Below are 18622 nucleotides of genomic sequence, written 5' to 3'. Positions count from 1 at the left end.
TTTTGATTCGAGCACTATGATATGACATTGCTCTATATTTGTGCCAGTGCTTTTGTCCATGACCTACTGACTACTATTATATTTTATCTTAGTGGTTTTTGGGTCATGGCATGGATATATTGGCATACATATTAAGAATAGGATACTGTATAACAATGTGACAAACTATGTATTTCTGGTAGTGTGTTTTACATCTGTACATTTATTGCAATCACTTTGAAGCTTTTGGTGCATTTATCTGATTACCATTATTATTATTGTCCATGTGAGATCTTATACTTTTGGCAATGCTAGAACAAGTAGTGCTTATATTATGGTACAGCCAATATTGTCTTCTTAACTTTTGAATTACGTTAGCGTCACTGTTTTTACATTATCAATATGTTTTGTTTATTGTATTTGTCTCTTTTGAATAGTGACCCTGGGGCATATCTATCAAGCTTCGTACGGAGCTTGAGGGCCGGTGTTTCTCGCCAGAAACACCAGTTATGAAGCAGCGGTCTAAAGACCGCTGCTCCATAACCCTGTCCGCTTGCTCTGATGAGGCGGACAGAAATCGCCAGAATACAACCCAATCGAGTACGATCGGGTTGATTGAAAACCCCCTGCTGGCGGCTGAATGGCTGTGAGTCTGCACGGGGCGGCGTTGCACCATTAGCTCTCTGCATTCAGCGATGTCTGCCAGACCTGATCCGCCCTGTCGGATCAGGTCCGACAGACATTTCATAAATAGGCCTCCATGTCTTTTGATTTATTCATACAGCAAGCTATGTTTAGTTTATAATATTATTTTCCTTTTTGCTTAACTTCTTTCATAATTATTCTGTACTATTGTTCACAGTATTTTTGTGATAACATTTATAGACTATGAAAGTATTGTTAACATGCTAAATTGATAAGCAATCATACTGTGGTGCAGCCTGATTTTTTAACCAATTACAGATGGACAAGGGTTTTTTTAAATCAGTAGCAACTAATTCAACTTAGGCTATGATTACGGATGTTATCCGTAACGCGTAAGCCGTTCTAGGACTGCACACCAGTATGTATGATTTGCTTGAAGGTTTTGGATGTACCCCCCATTTTGGTTTTAACCATTAAATACAATAAATATTGAAGATTTTTTCCTACGATTTGAATCATCCATTTTTCATCTTATATCTTTATATACACATATAAACACATAAATATATATGTATATTTTCATATACATATATATATATACATTTTGCTACCCATCGCTGCGCTAGGTTCTGTGCCATGTCTTTTGGCATTAGAAGAAGGCTCCCGTTAGAGCCTATGGAAGTGCTCTCTCGTGAGCGCAAAGTTTCTATGCAATGCGACCGTGAGGTCACGTTCGCATTGCGCTGAACTTATAACACCAGCACATGCAAATGTGGAGTGCAAATATCAAATGGTATCAAATATATTTATATATATATATATATATATATATATATATATATATTTAGTATCAAATATGAACGCGCACTCGATATTCTAACTTCAGATTTTTGCATTTGTCAGGTTAGCGCAAGAACAAAAACAGTTAACTTTCAATACGTAATATGAGCGCAACTCGACCAGCCCAAAAATCTTACTTCTATCGGAATTAACGCACAAGTGGAAGTCAATGGTAGAATTATGTATTCAGAGCAAATATTAGTCTGAGAATTTAGACATGTATTTTTTTTAAATTACATTTGTTTTTTAAATATTAAAAAAATTAGAACTAATGTCCATAATGCCGTGGGCGCTGCCATATTGTAACTTAGGTTTCTTTTTCTGCTAAGGCCAATTAGAGACAGTTATAAATGGCTTACTAGAGTGTGCAACCAATGACTGTGTAGATTAGAGTTGTGTCTGCACTTCTATGTTTAACAGGAATTTGAGAAGCCCACAAAATATATAATTAAATTACAGGAAAAGGGTATAAAATAAATAATGAAAGTATATTGCAGAGATGTTTTACTACATAAACTTAAATATTTTATAGTAATATCTTAAAGTGCTTAATGTCCCTTCAAATAGAGCTTCTGTGAAAATATTTGTGAAACAGTATTTTTTTTTTAATGTGAAAATGTTAGGTATTTAAAGCTGTACAGGAATACAGATTTTTATATGTCTCAGTGATTTCTTTATCACAATGTGTTTATACTTAAAGGGACAGTTTACTTCCTTTATTAATCATTCCCCAGTTTTGCATAACCAACACTGTTATATTTATACACATATTACCTATGTCATTACCTTGTATCTAAGCCTCTGCAGACTGCCCCTTATTTCAATTCTTTTGACAGACTTGCATTTTAACCAAACAGTGCTGACTCATAAATAACTCCATGGGAGTGAGCATAATGTCATCTATAAGGCAATCCTAATCAAATGCTGTTGAGCTGTGAAAAACTGTCAAAATACACTGAGATAAGAGACGGCTTTCAAGGGCTTATACATTAGCATATTAGCCTACCTAGGTTTAGCTTTCAACAATGAATAATAAGAGAATAAAGCACAATTGATGATAAAAGTAAAATTGAAAGATGTTTAAAATTGTACGCCCTATCTGAATCATGAAAATTTAATTTTGACTATATTGTCCCTTTAAAAATGTTGTAATAAAATAAATGTTTCTGCACTATAGTTTTACATAAAATTAAACTAAATTATGCACTATTTTATATAATAAAGATTTTGTGTCACTTTTATGTGAAATAACCTAATTTAAATGTGTAAATTATCATATAATGGTTAACTAACTCAGTATGACATATTTTTTTTTTAATTAACAACAGAATGTAATGTAAAGATACAAAAGAAAATTATACGACTTGGAGATTGTTTTGCAATTGTGCCTGTACCTTATTGCAAAGGTTCTTGTAATAAATCATCCAGGTGAGATTAAAATGTGGCACCCCCATCCCACACATGTAGAAAATTAAGTTTTGCATTATGTGTATATTGTTTTTAGCAGTTTGATCAGTTTTGTTATTTTCTTTAATTTGTTTTTTATATGTGTTTTTATTGTATGTTGGAACAATTTTCAGATAATAGGGTCATTAGGCAGCATCACATAATAACCCTTGTTTATCAATCAAGTTCATCTAGTAGAATTCCTGAAATGGAAAAGACTGGTTGTGATCTGCATTTCTAGAACAGGTCATATGGTTGCATCAAGCTGAAGGCAAAGATTGACAATTGTGTGTTACTTGTGTTGCAATTATAACTGATGACAAATGCAGTGCAGGACAAACTATATAAACAAAAAGGTGCACATTTATATTTTTCCTTTGACTTTGCCATTAAACTTATTTTGCTGCTTCTATTATACAAGCAGTAGAGGCTCCTCTATAGGAGCACTTGTTCACGTGAGCCCCCTGACCCCCTGGAACCCCCTGACCCCTGATGAAAAAAAAAAAAGAGTGAGAAATAAAAATAAATAAATACATTTTTAAAACTTTATTGCTGATAAAATAAAAAAATCTTGCAGGCTCCACTGCAGTTTTGAGTAAAACACATTAAAACTGCAGTTTTTAATTCTTAAGGCTGAAAGTAGAAAGGGCTGTTTTGCCTATACTTCTATCTATCGCACATGCTCTGCAGTGTGATAGATAGAAGTATAGGCAATAGCTCTTTCCACTTTCAGCCTGCATTGACTGCAGCACCACCTACAGGCCAGCCCATAGCCTTCCTAATCGCACAGCTCTTAGTGTGCGAGTGAGAGCCAGCCAGCTGTCACGTGACACTCGCACACTAAGAACTATCTGTGTGGGAGGAGCCGGAGGAGCATCTCAGGCAGCAGCGGCAGCAGGCAGAAGATAGCAGCCAGCGTGTGCAGGAGTGGACTTACTGCCAGTGCAAGGGGGCCTTGCATCAGAGCAGCTAAGTAAGTGAAAACTCAAGCTAGCACAAAATAAAATGAAAAATTGTGCTTTTTATTATAAAAAAAATCTAAATGTGCTTTTTATTTTATTGTTTTAATTGTGCTTTTTTATGGGGGGGCAGCAGCATGCAGAATCTGACTGAGTTAGGGAGTAAGTAAGACTGCCTGGTATTTTAGTCATTTAGGGCGGGAATAGGGCTACTGTCTGAACCATGCTTCATAGGTAGACAGTCACTGAGGGGACGTTCTGCAGGAGAGTGGAAACTGAGCTCCGTAACAGCACTGAAGCTGTATCTCTGTCAGAATCTCTCACTCACTGTGCAAATCAGATCTCTTCTGCCAGTGCTGTGCTGTGTATTGCAGGCTGTTTATGTGCAAGGTAATCTTCAACATAAACAGCCTGCAATACACAGCACAGCACTAGCAGAAGAGATCTGATTTGCACAGTGAGTGAGAGATTCTGACAGAGATACAGCTTCAGTGCTGTTACAGAGCTCATTGCAGACACAGGCACAACTCATTAGCATATTTTGTCTGCCGGGGGTGGGAGTGTGTGCAGTCAACATGTTTGCATTGTCCATCCATTGTCATGCCTCATTGCTCTCTGGACTCCCAACTGCTGGGAACAAGGCACAAACACAAGCTTTTAAAATGCTTGGCATAGCTTTCACACGAGCAGTCAGCAGTGATGTCATCAGGAGATCCCAGCCATGCCACATGTGTATAGCCAGCCCAACAACAGATCTTAATATGAAGGTATACAGCTTCAATTATGGGGTTTAGCAGCTGCTAGGGGGTTCCAAATCTACACAATTGCTTTAAAAATGAAGAACATTTTTATTGTGAGAAAATGAATTTATTACTTTGAAACAGAAACAGCCACTCTACCTTTTTCTGAGCAACCCCCATAGTCTAGTTTTGAGCTGCCCCTTTACACTGCTGCCACTCCACCTATCTCTCTTAGTGAATATAGCCTCTTATTGGAATGTTTGTTTTTTTGCTTGCATTTGCCTTTAAAGGGACATTAAACCTAAATTTTCTCTTTCATGATTCAGATAGAGAATACCATTTTAAACAACTTTCTAATTTACTTCTATTATCTAATTTGCTTCATTCTCTTGATATTCTTTCCTGAAAAGCATATCTAGATAGGCTCAGTAGCTTCTGATTGGTGGCTGCACATCGATGCCTCCTGTTATTGGCTCGCCCATGTGCATTGCTATTTCTTTAACAAAGGATATCTACAGAATGAAGCAAATTAGATAATAGAAGTACATTGGAATGTTGTTTAAAATTGTATTATCTGTCTGAATTATGAAAGAAAACTTTTGGGTTTAATGTCCCTTTAAGGTAACTGGCAGAGTGTGTGTATGTATGTATATATACACACACATTAAAATGGGCCGAGCCATCTGAGGGGCGGGGCTAGTGCTCCCCCATCTTCAAAAGTCACCAGCCGCCACTGTATACAAGCCATTTTTTTTCTCATTAAGAGGGACATAGGGCAACTGGTAGCTTTTCTTCCCATCCCTTCATAGTTTCACAGGAAAAAGAAGAGACACTTTAGCTTATTTGGTCACAGGAATATAACATGTGACCTTTAAGATCAATGCCTATAGAACAATAGCTTTGCTCACTAAGATATATGACCATTTTGTTATGGATATAAGCTTACCATTGATATGCCTATACCTTGTCTGATCCTGCCCCACACACATGATGAGACAGGTGCACAGAATTACTAATTCGCAAACTATTTAAATAAGCAGCCTACAAAAATCTGTGCTCAGTTGTTATATAGGATTTTGGTATTTCTAGAGCTAATTTGTTCCTAATCTCCTGATATTTTGATGTTTGCTTGGCCCCTTGACTTTTGACACCAGCTATCATGATCATATGATAGATAGTATACCCCGCACTATCAGTTGAAACTTTTTGCTTTTATTTGACAGATCTTCATCTTCATCTTCAGAAGAGATGAAATATAAATGTTCCCGTTGTGAAGCAAAAAAATCCCAAGAAAGAAAAATAAAGCTGGCATGTGAAAATGGGAGACGCGAGAGCTATACCTACAGTCATGTAGAGGAATGTCAGTGCAGAGCGTGTACTCCATCAAACTCATATTACTACAAGTTATAAAATGCAAACTGAAAAATGATGACAAATTTCTGTATAATTACATTTACTTTCACCAAATTTGTTAGTTTTGTTTGTTTTGATTTTTGTTTTTGTTTTAAAATGTGTTTGTAAACATATTTATTCAATTACTTAAATTATTTTATTTGCACATTCAGATCAATATGCAATAAAACTAGTTTTTATTTTTTCTGGGCAGGGATTTTTTGGGATTAAAAGGCATTAAATTAAACAGAATTGTATCAATTAAAATTTGTATGTGTCTTTGTTAAAGTAAGCTTTTTGCGCTTTTAGCGCTTGTATTACAAGTTGAAAGTATATATACACACACACACACACACACATATATATATATATATATATATATATATATATATATATATATATATATATATATATATATATATATACACATATAGGAATATCTATTTATAAATCTTAGAATGTATCCAATGTAAAGAACATTGGAATGTGAAATATTTACAGTAGATACACAGTGTAACACTTTATTAAAATGAATATTGCATGAATATTAGGGTGGCCATACTGCCGCTTTAAAACAGGACACATATGAAAAATACATATGTCAGGGCTGTTTAACGAAATGTTTGAATAATGTTCCATTATAAGAAACTTGACATATGTATTTCTCTTGTAAGGTGTATCCAGTCCACGGATCATCCATTACTTGTGGGATATTCTCCTTCCCAACAGGAAGTTGCAAGAGGATCACCCACAGCAGAGCTGCTATATAGCTCCTCCCCTAACTGCCATATCCAGTCATTCTCTTGCAACTCTCAACATAGCTGGAGGTAGTAAGAGGAAAGTGGTGTAATATAGTTAGTTTTTTCTTCAATCAAGGTAAGGGTCATGCCCTTCCTCAGGACAGGGCCAAATCAAAGGCCAAACAGTCTAATTTCCGTGCCTTTCGAAACTTCAAGGCAGGTGCAGCATCAACTTCCTCTGCTACAAGACAAGAGGGAACTTTTGCTCAATCCAAGCCGGGCTGGAAACCTAACCAGTCCTGGAACAAGGGCAAGCAGGCCAGAAAGCCTGCTGCTGCCTCTAAGACAGCATGAAGGAACGGCCCCCTATCCGGTAACGGATCTAATAGGGGGCAGACTTTCTCTCTATTTGCCCAGGCGTGGGCAAGAGATGTTCAAGATCCCTGGACATTGGAGATCATATCTCAGGGATATCTTCTGGACTTCAAAGCTTCCCCCCCTCAAGGGAGATTTCACCTTTCGAGATTATCTGTAAACCAGATAAAGAAAGAGGCATTCTTACGCTGTGTGCAAGACCTCCTAATTATGGGAGTGATCTGTCCAGTTCCACAGACGGAACAGGGACAGGGTTTTTATTCAAATCTGTTTGTGGTTCCCAAAAAAGAGGGAACCTTCAGACCCATTTTGGATCTATAGATCTTAAACAAATTCCTCAGAGTTCCATCGTTCAAAATGGAAACTATTCGGACCATCCTACCTATGATCCAGGAGGGTCAATACATGACCACAGTGGATTTGAAGGATGCTTACCTTCACATACCGATTCACAAAGATCATCATCGGTTCCGTAAGGTTTGCCTTTCTGGACATGCATTACCAATTTGTGGCTCTTTCCTTCGGGTTAGCTACAGCTCCAAGAATCTTTACAAAGGTTCTGGGATCGCTTCTGGCGGTTCTAAGACCGCGAGGTATATCAGTGGCCCCTTATCTGGACGACATCCTTATACAGCATCAAGCTTTCAGATTGCCAAGTCACATACGGACATAGTTCTGGCATTTCTCAGGTCACATGGGTGGAAGGTGAACGAGGAAAAGAGTTCTCTATACCCACTCACAAGAGTCTCCTTCCTATGGACTCTGATAGATTCTGTAGAAATGAAGATTTACCTGACAGAGTCCAGGTTATCAAAGCTTCTAAAATCTTGCCATGTTCTTCATTCTATTCCGCGCCCTTCGGTGGCTCAGTGTATGGAAATAATCGGCTTAATGGTAGCAGCGATGGACATAGTGCCATTTGCGCGCCTACATCTCAGACCACTGCAACTTTGCATGCTCAGTCAGTGGAATGGGGATTACACAGATTTGTCCCCTCTGCTAAATCTGGATCAAGAGACCAGAGATTCTCTTCTCTGGTGGCTATCTTGGGTCCATCTGTCCAAAGGTATGACCTTTCGCAGGCCAGATTGGACAATTGTAACAACAGATGCCAGCCTTCTAGGTTGGGGTGCGGTCTGGAATTCCCTGAAGGCTCAGGGATCGTGGACTCAGGAGGAGAAACTCCTTCCAATAAATATTCTGGAGTTAAGAGCAATATTCAATGCTCTTCTAGCTTGGCCTCAGTTAGCAACCCTGATGTTCATCAGATTTCAGTCGGACAACATCACGACTGTGGCTTACATCAACCATCAAGGGGGAAACAGGAGTTCCCTAGCGATGCTGGAAGTCTCAAAGATAATTCGCTGGGCAGAGACTCACTCTTGCCACCTATCAGCAATCCATATCCCAGGTGTAGAGAACTGGGAGGCAGATTTTCTAAGTCGTCAGACTTTTCATCCGGAGGAGTGGGAACTCCATCCGAAGGTGTTTGCTCAATTGGTTCATCATTGGGGCAAACCAGAACTGGATCTCATGGCGTCTCGCCAGAACGCCAAACTTCCTTGTTACGGATCCAGGTCCAGGGACCCAGAAGCGGCACTGATAGATGCTCTAGAAGCGCCTTGGTTCTTCAACCTGGCTTATGTGTTTCCACCATTTCCTCTGCTCCCTCGACTAATTGCCAAAATCAAACAGGAGAGAGCATCGGTGATCTTGATAGCACCTGCGTGGCCATGCAGGACCTGGTATGCAGACCTAGTGGACATGTCATCTTTTTCACCATGGACCCTGCCTCTGAGACCAGACCTTCTACTACAAGGTCCTTTTCAATCATCCGAATCTAATCTCTCTGAGATTGACTGCATGGAGATTGAATGCTTGATTTTATCAAAGCGTGGCTTCTCCGAGTCAGTCATTGATACCCTAATACAGGCACAAAAGCCTGTCACCAGGAAAATACACCATAAGATATGGCGTAAATACCTTTATTGGTGTGAATCCAAGAATTACTCATGGAGTAAGGTTAGGATTCCTAGGATATTGTCCTTTCTCCAAGAGGGTTTGGAAAAAGGATTTTCAGCTAGTTCTTTAAAGGGACAGATTTATGCTCTGTCTATTTTTTTGCACAAGCTTCTGGCTGAAGTTCCAGATGTTCAAGCTTTTGTCAGGCTTTGGTTAGAATCAAGCCTGTGTTTAAACCTGTTGCTCCCCCATGGAGCTTAAACTTGGTTCTTAAAGTTCTTCAAGGGGTTCCATTTGAACCCCTTCATTCCATTGATATTAAACTTTTGTCTTGGAAAGTTCTGTTTTTGATGGCTATTTCCTCGGCTCGGAGAGTCTATGAGTTATCTGCCTTACAATGTGATTCTCCTTATCTGATTTTCCATTCAGATAAAGTAGTTCTGCGTACAAATCCTGGGTTTTTACCTAAGGTAGTTTCTAACAAGAATATCAATCAAGAGATTGTTGTTCCATCATTGTGTCCTAATCCTTCTTCAAAGAAGGAACGTCTCTTTCCTTTTGGCTTCGGAGCGCAATACACTTAGCCTATGAGACTGCTGGACAGCAGCCCCCTGAAAGGATTACAGCTCATTCTACTAGAGCTGTGGCTTCCACCTGGGCCCTTAAAAATTAGGCTTCTGTTGAACAGATTTGCAAGGCGGCGACTTGGTCTTTGCTTCATACCTTTTCAAAATTTTACAAATTTGATACTTTTGCTGCTTCGGAGGCTATTTTTGGGAGAAAGGTTCTTCAGGCAGTGGTTCCTTCCATTTAAGCCTGCCTTGTCCCTCCCTTCATCCGTGTACTTTAGCTTTGGTATTGGTATCCCACAAGTAATGGATGATCCGTGGACTGGATACACCTTACAAGAGAAAACATAATTTATGCTTACCTGATAAATTTATTTCTCTTGTGGTGTATCCAGTCCACGGCCCGCCCTGTCCTTTTAAGGCAGGTCTAAATTTTAAGTCACCACTGCACCCTATGGTTTCTCCTTTCTCGGCTTGTTTCGGTCGAATGACTGGATATGGCAGTTAGGGGAGGAGCTATATAGCAGCTCTGCTGTGGGTGATCCTCTTGCAACTTCCTGTTGGGAAGGAGAATATCCCACAAGTAATGGATGATCCGTGGACTGGATAAACCACAAGAGAAATAAATGTATCAGGTAAGCATAAATTATGTTTTTTCATATGTGTCCTGTTTTAAAGCGGAAATATGGCCATCCTAATAGATATATTTTTACAAGCTATTATGCTATTGTTCGTTTCTAGGCTGAGCGCTTCTCTCTTTTTATTTATGCAGAGTTCAAACTAAAGTGGGAGGGTGCTCTCACAGAATGTTCTTTAAAACTAATAGGTTATTAAGTGGAACATGAAATAGATAAATTGACTGATATTACTGGGGAAATAACAAAAATAAGTGATGAATTGAAACAATATGAATTAAGGGAAGATTTCCAAATATCATAAAACAAACTTAAGGGTGAGGTGGAAAAATGTGCTAAGTTTATTATAATTGACAGAGATTTGACTGATTACACCAAAGGCACAGTATACTTATGGAGTCACTGTAAAATGACGGACTTGTCAGATGTCTCTGACAAAGACTGTAATACCACTGACACAGAAAATTCAGATGAGGAAAGAACACCCAAACCCATATTGAAAAATAGAATAAAACCACATACTAATAAGGAGAGTGTCCCTTTAGGAGGAGAATCCAGAGGGGAAGGGGCAAACAAACCTTGCACAAGACAGCAAGTCCGTTTCAATCAGAAAACCCAGTTCAATAGAAAGGAATAGATGAAACTTAAATATTATTAAAGGGACTGTCAAGTCCAAAAAAAAACTTTCATGATTCAGATAGGGCATGTAATTTTTTTTTTAAATTCTTTATTTACAACCAACAATGTGTTACAGAATATGAAAAATAAATTTAAGCCCTGCACGGGATACAATTAGAAAGATACACAATATAGATATAAAGCAATTACATGTTCAAAATAAATGAAATATGTATCTTTCCAATATTAACTACACAGTGTTGGAATTTTATATTTTACCAGAAGAAAAAAGAGAAAAAAAAAAGAAAGGGGGAGAAAAAAGAGGGGAAAAAAAGGGGGAAGGGGAGGGGAGAGAGAGCCAGTTTACCACAGCCTGAGCAGAACCAAATCAGAAATTCAAAAAGGGTATATCAGATATTCAATTTCATTAGGAGAGAGTGCTTTTATAAAAGCTGACCATTTAAGGAAAAACCTACTGATCTCCTGGTCATTATCTGTATTAATATCAAACTGCTCGAGAATTCATTGTTTCTTTATGCAGTTTTTAATTTCCGATATACTGGGAACTGTTCGCATTTTCCATTTTTAAAGATGAGATATCTGACGGCCAATATGGCCATATTAATAATTTTGGCCATATTAATAATTCTCTGAGTTAGGGTAAAGAAAAACTATATTCACTGACGACAGAATCAGAGAGGGGGTATTCAATATTTTGCGAAGCCAAAATTGGACTTTAAGCCAAACATTTCCAATTTTTGTACAGGCCCATATCATGTGCAGAAGGTTCGCCGAAGGGGAAGAGCATTTGGGACAGACACTGAAATTAATATCTCCACATTTAGATCCCTTTTCTGGGGTGAAATAAGACATATAGAGTAGCTTCAAATGAGACTCCCTCCAAGAAGAGGAGAAAATTGCTTGCATGACTTGTTGAATTGAGAGATAAGGTAGTTTAGGGTCCAGTTCTTGAGCTAACATTGCAACCCACTTGATACAAATTTTATCAAGAATAACTGTGCCCATATCAGAAACCAAGGTAATATAGCAAGGGGTAATTGACATCTGTCCATTTTTGACTAATGTAAGCCAATTCTCAATATTCCCTAGGGACCAATTCCAGCAATAGTCATTTGTAAGTTTTAAGGCATACTGTCTTGCCTGAAGATACGCAAAAAAAAATTCAATGTGGGAGATTAAATTCTGTTCTGAGAGGGTCAAATGATTTAACGCAACTTCTCTCCATATTTAATATCTGGCATACATTGGAGAAACCCTCAGATTTCCATTTTAGAAATAGTGTTGAATTTAGTCCTGCTTGGAACTGAGGGTTCCCCAAGAATGGGATATATCTCGAGACTCGATATTCTATTGCTAACATATTACAAATCTTTTTCCATGCTAAAATTGGATTATATAAGGATCTCAATTTTTTTATTTCAGATGGAATAAAATGAGTATCAGAATAAATGAGCGACACGGGAGAGAAAGGATTCATTATACTTTTTTCGAGATTATTATTTGTAACATAATCTCTTGAGAATAACCAGTCAATTACTATACGAGCTAAGAAAACATAGTTATAAACCCTAAGATCAGGTAGTGCCAGACCTCCGTATCTTATAGGAAGAGAAAGTTTTGAAAATGAGATTCTAGGCCTTCTGTTTTGCCATATAAACAATCTCAAGAGAGAGTTACAAAGAAATAAGTCTTTCCTCTTTAAAAACAAAGGGGTATTCTGAAGAATATAAAGCATTTTAGGGAGGAGAATCATCTTATATGCTGCTATACCTCCAGATAAGGAAAGAGGCAAATTATGCCAGTTTTTGAAAGTGTCTTTGATTTTATTTAAAATTGGAGTGATATTAAGGGAATACCAGGTGTTGGGGTTAGAAGATATCATTATACCTAAATATCTGAAAGAGTCATAAACTACAGAAAAGGGTACATTTGTATAGGAGTCCCCCGTATGCTTAATCCAGAGAAATTCAGATTTTGTGATGTTGACCTTATACCCCGGGAAAGATCCAAACTGTTGTATAATTGAAAGAAGTCTAGGTATGTTCACATTTGTGTTGGTCATGTATATGAGAATATCTTCTGCATAGAGTGCAATTTTTAGTTCCTTCCTGCCTATCTTAATTCCCTTAAGTTGCTGCCTGATTAAAATAGCAGGCGGTTCGATAGAAATGTCAAAAAGCAGCGGGGAGAGGGGACACCCTTGCCTGCTTCCCCTGTGCAAAGTTATGTCATGGGTCAAATGCCCATTGACCACCATCCTCGTGGAGGCATTTCGATATAATTTTTAAACAAACTTAATAAAGTTTCTTTTCAGTCCAAATTGTTCTAGGGCAAATAACAGATGGTCATGGTGAACTGAGTCAAAGGCCTTCTCAGCATCTATGGCTAGAATTGCCAAATCCGAATTAGGCCCCTTCCTTACTTGATCTGAGCCCTCACCTGTCCTAAGATAGTCTATAGTAAGGAAAAGTTCTCTTATTTTAGCAGCGGAATTCCTGTTCTTCATAAAACCAGCTTTGTCTATATTAATAATGGAAGGAAGAAGAGATTGCAGCCGTTGGGCTAACATGGAAGATAATAATTTATAATCAGAATTCATGAGAGCAATAGGCCTATAAGATTCCTTCATAGTCGGGTCTTTCCCCTTTTTTAATATCAGGGTTGTGTAAGAGGCTATAAAATTAGCTGTAGGTTCAGTACCTTTTATATATATATATATATATATATATATATATATATATATATATATATATATATATATTATTAAATAGAGCAGTTAAATGAGGTGTTATGGTAGAAGATATCATTTTGTAAAATTCATTGGGAAGTGCATCTGGGCCAGGTACTTTGTTATGAGGCAGCTTTTGAATTGTATTAGCCACTTCTGAGTCAGTTATGGGAGAGTACTCCAAAAGTCCTCGCGCTCCGTGATATTAGAGATTCCGGGTGAATAGATATCACTATAATACTTAAAGAAAACTTGCACAAGATCTTCCGATGATCTGAGCTTTTGGCCATCAGCATATATGGAGTCTATCATCTGGGAGCCTATATCCTGTTTAACAAGTTTTGCTAACAATTTCCCTGTCTTATTCCCATACCTATGCATTTTTGCTTGAAATCTAATGTCTTTTTGTGTTGATTTGTATAAGAGTAGGGAATGTCGAGATATATTTGGCCCAATTCTGCTGTGTTTTTTCAACTAAATAGGAATTATAGGCATTTGTAACTGCACAAACTGCACGCAGAAGCTCATTCTCCTGCCTTTTGAATTTCCTAGTCCGCATAATACTATATGCGAGGATTTCGCCCCTTAAGACCGCTTTTGCGGTTTCCCAGAATAATGCAGGACGATTCATATATTCAGAGTTAAATGAGGTGAATTCCCTGAATTTAGCTTCAAGCCAATTTTTTAATTTAACGTCAGAGACTAAGAATGTAGGATAAAAGAAATGATTATTCGTATGTGAGGAAACATTTGGCTGAAACTCAAGACAAATAGGGGCATGATCAGAGATAGCAATAGGTAAAATTTGAGCCATGACTTTCAATTTGCATAGTCTTTTGTCCAACAAAATTAAATCAATCTGTGAGAGTGATTTATCTGCTTTTGATAAGCATGTAAAATCACGTGTGTCAGGATTTTGTAATCTCCATATATCATGCGCTCTAAGATTATTGAAAATCCTGGAGAAAAGTTTTGACTCTAAATTATCTCTTTTAGTCTTTTTAAAGCCAGATTCTGTCTCAATCTATCCAGAGGGTACTGTGGGGCCATGTTAAAATCCCTACCCATTATTAGGAAACCCTCTGCACAAGTCATGAGCATAGCCTGCAGCGTCTCCCAAAAAGATAGGTTAAAAAGGTTTGGGGCATATATATTACATAACATATAGAGAACATTGGCAATTTTAATTTATAATATAAGATATCTCCCCTCTTTATCTGATTCAGTATACAGCATCTCATATTTAAATCTTTTACCCAGAGGAATAGCAACTCCGCCTTTTCGGCTCACACTGGGGGAGAAAAAAACTTCTTTAACCCAGGAAGATTTAAGTTTAAGAACCTCTTCAGTTTTCAGGTAAGTTTCTTGTAGGAAGGCAATAGAGGTATTAATGTTCTTAAGATAGGATATTATCGTTTTCATTTTGATAGGGGATGTGAGATCTCCAATGTTCCAGGAAATAAATTTAATTCTGGCTGCCATAAGCCTTATTTATATATGATAAGGGGGAGAGAAGAAAGATAAAAAAAGAACAGAGAGAGAAATAAAAAATAAAAAAAATAGAAGACTATACCACCTAAGCCGTCTATCGCCCTAAGCTGAAAGGACCCAGACATAGGAGAAGAAATAAGGAAAGAGAAGGAGAGAAGAAGGAAAGAGAGGCATCTATGTCCTCAGTTAGCATCTATATCACTAGTTATTCTAAGGGACAATTCTTGGCATAAAAGTTTTCTGCCGCAAGAGCTGTATTAAAAAAATATGTATTATCAAACATCAGTCTAAGTCTAGCAGGGTGCAGTATGGTTGCACGCAACCCTTGCTGTATACATTTTGTGCACAGTGGGGCTAGTTCCCTTCTTGCAGCCGTTTCTGCTGCATAATCCTGAAATAGGAAAATTTTAGCGTCCCCATGAAAAACAGTTTGATGTTTGCGAAAGGATTGTAAAAAAGTGACTTTATCTTGATAGTTCAAGAGTTTGGCTGTAATAGGTCTTGGCCTCATGTTAGTTTTAGTCCGGACTGCTGGTCCTATTCTATGTGCTCATTCTATAATTATTTTAGGGTCTCAGGGATCTTTAAGAGCTTGTAAGAAATGTATTCAGCTCCTCAAACTGTTTTTCTTCGTGGACCCCAATTGTTCTTAAATTGTTTCTTCTTGCACGGTTCTCTAAATATTCTACTTTATTCTGTAATTTAGAGAGAGCAGAGGTTGTGATTTTGAGCTTGGCATTTTGACCTAGAGTAAGATCCTCCAGGTCAGATACTCTTTGTTCTACTTCAGAAAGCCTTCCAGTGAATTGTTTAATTTCTGTAGCTAGATGTGCAATGTCTTGTTTGATCTCATAAGTATCAAACTTAGGTGAAAGAGCTTCGGAGATATTGAGGACTAAAGACTGCAAATTGGTGAGCTTCTGTGGGGGCAGAGAGTCACGAGAGTCACGAGAGAAAACAGATCCTAATATGATGGGGGGGAGGGAAACCCCAACACCCGGGTGTAGGAGTGCAGGAAAAAAGTGGAGTAGTGAAAAAAAAAGAGCACTAATTAGCGTGACTTTTTCTTTTTCCTTGTGACACATAAGAAGGAAAATTAAGGGCATGTAATTTTAAACAACTTTCCAATTTACTTTTATCACCAATTTTCCTTTGTTCTCTTGGTATTCTTAGTTGAAAGCTTAACCTAGGAGGTTCATATGCTAATTTCTTAGACCTTGATGGCCACCACTTTTTAACAGTTTTTCAACACTAGAGGGTGTTAGTTCATGTGTTTCATATAGATAACACTGTGCTTATGCACGTGAAGTTATCTGGGAGCCAGCACTGATTGACTAGACTGCAAGTCTGTTAAAAGAACTGAAATAAAGGGGCAGTTTGCAGAGGCTTAGATACAAGATAATCACAGAGGTAAAAAGTATATAAATATAACTGTGTTGGTTATGCAAAACGGGGGAATGCGTAATAAAGGGATTATCTATCTTTTAAAACAATAAAAATTCTGTTGTAGTTTTAGTATAACAGTTAGGGTAGAGTAATTATTAGTTTAATATAAGTTAATGTAGTTTATAGTAGGGTAGATTAATTATTAGTTTAATATAGTTTAATGTAATTTTAGTATTACAGTTAGGGTACATTAATTATTAGTTTAATATAGTTTAATGTAATTTTAGTATAATAGTTAGGGTACATTAATTATTAGTTTAATATAGTTTAATGTAGTTTTAGTATAACAGTTAGGGTAGATTAATTAATAGTTTAATATAGTTTAATTTAAATCTAAAGGTAAGTTTAAATTTATTATAAGATAGGGATGAGTTAATATTTAATATAAAGTTAGCGGGTTGTTAGTTTTAGGGGTTAATAGTTTAATTTACTTTATGGCGATGAGGGGGGCTGGCGGTTTAGGGGTTAATAGGTTTAGTAAGTGGTAGTGATGTGGGAGGCCAGGGGTTTAGGGGTTAATACATGTATTTAGTTGTGGTGGGCTCCGGGAGTGGCAGGATAGGGGTTAATGACTTTTATTTAGGTTGCTGCGGTGTCGGGACGGCAGATTAGGGGTTAATAAGTATAATGTAGGTGGCGGCGATGTCGGACAGCAGATTAGGGGTTAATAACATAATGTAGGTGGTGGCAGTGTAGGGGGAGGCAGATTAGGGGTGTTTAAACTTGGGGTACATGATAGGGTGTTAGGTGTAAACATAACTTTATTCTCCCATAGGAATCAATGGGATATTGGGCAGCAGCGAACATGAGCTTTCGCTGCTTTCAGACTCCCTTTGATTCCTATGGTATCCGCCACCTCCAGGGCGGCGGATTGAAAACCAGGTACGCTGGGCTGGAATAGTGGCGAGCGTACCTGGTAGATATTTGTTAACTAGCAAATTAAGTCAGATAGTGACGAATTTGCATTTGGAACATCTTTAGTGATGTAAGTATTGATCTGTGTTGGACTGAAACTGGGGGATCGTATCTTATTCACAGATATCAACTTTTGCCGGTCTGTAGGGTTTGATAAATAAGGGGAATCAGGCTTGCCGCAATTACGCTGCGGAATTCCAGCATATTTGCGGTTGACGGCTTGATAAATAGGCCTCAAGGTCTTCAGTCTCGCTAATCAAACAAGCACAAATTTAGTTTGCACTTGTGCAGTCGCGTCTTCTTTCAACTTGTGATATGTGCCCAAGTTAACACAGGAGCAAAATTTCAACATTAGCGCACCACTTGTAATCAAGCCCATGATTATTTAAGAAACAGGAACATGCTTTGCACTAATAACTTTTGACATAAAACTGAGGCTAAAGACAAATGCTTAGTTACCATATAGCTGTTGTAAACTGTGTAAACAGGTGATAAGAATAAGTATCTCCTTTAAAAGGGACACAAAACCCAATTTCTTTCTTTAATGATTCAGAGAGATCATACAATTTCAAACACATTTCTATTTTACTTCTATTATCTAATTTCATTTATTCTCCTTGTGTCCTTTGCTGCAAAGCATACACAGGTAGGCTCAGGAGAAGAAGTGCACTGCTGGGAGCTACCGGCTGATTGGTGACTACACATATATGCTTCTTGTCATTGGCTTAATTGATGTGTTCAGCTGCTAGCTCCCAGTAGTACATTGCTGATCCTTCAAAAAGGATACCGATAAAATGAAGTAAATTTGTTAGCAAAAGTACATTTTAAAGTTGTTTAAAATCATATGAATAATGAAAGAAACATTACCACCAATTTACGCAGTTTCCGACAACAATTAAAACTAGGTCATACAATTTAAATGCCCTTGGTTTGAAAATAAAGATATTTTCAGACAATGTTTGTTTCTTGTTATTGCCATTTTGTCAGCACATTTGCTGTTTCTGCTTTGTCATTGAAGCTTACATAGGAATGAGAACATTTTTTGTAACCATATTTATTAATATTATATGAAAAGCACTCTGTGTACCTTGTTCCTTTTGTGCTTGTTTAATTGTCTAGGA

General features: G+C 37.6%; 1 protein-coding gene across 1 annotated transcript in view; it reads left to right on the top strand.

The window, feature by feature from the left end:
- Positions 1 to 6019, top strand: part of LOC128636239 (intestinal mucin-like protein) — a 52346-nt gene extending 46327 nt beyond the window's left edge. The window contains exons 6-7 of the mRNA XM_053689277.1: positions 2793 to 2892; positions 5833 to 6019. Of these exons, the coding sequence (XP_053545252.1) occupies positions 2793 to 2892; positions 5833 to 6019 (287 nt within the window). The remainder of the gene's footprint in view (positions 1 to 2792; positions 2893 to 5832) is intronic.
- Positions 6020 to 18622: the final 12603 nt, after the last annotated feature.

Source organism: Bombina bombina, chromosome 7 (genome assembly GCF_027579735.1).
Source record: "Bombina bombina isolate aBomBom1 chromosome 7, aBomBom1.pri, whole genome shotgun sequence".
NCBI classification, from domain to species: Eukaryota; Metazoa; Chordata; class Amphibia; order Anura; family Bombinatoridae; genus Bombina; species Bombina bombina.
The sequence above is the reverse complement of the archived record's forward strand: the minus strand, read 5'-3'. Positions and strand labels throughout refer to the sequence as shown.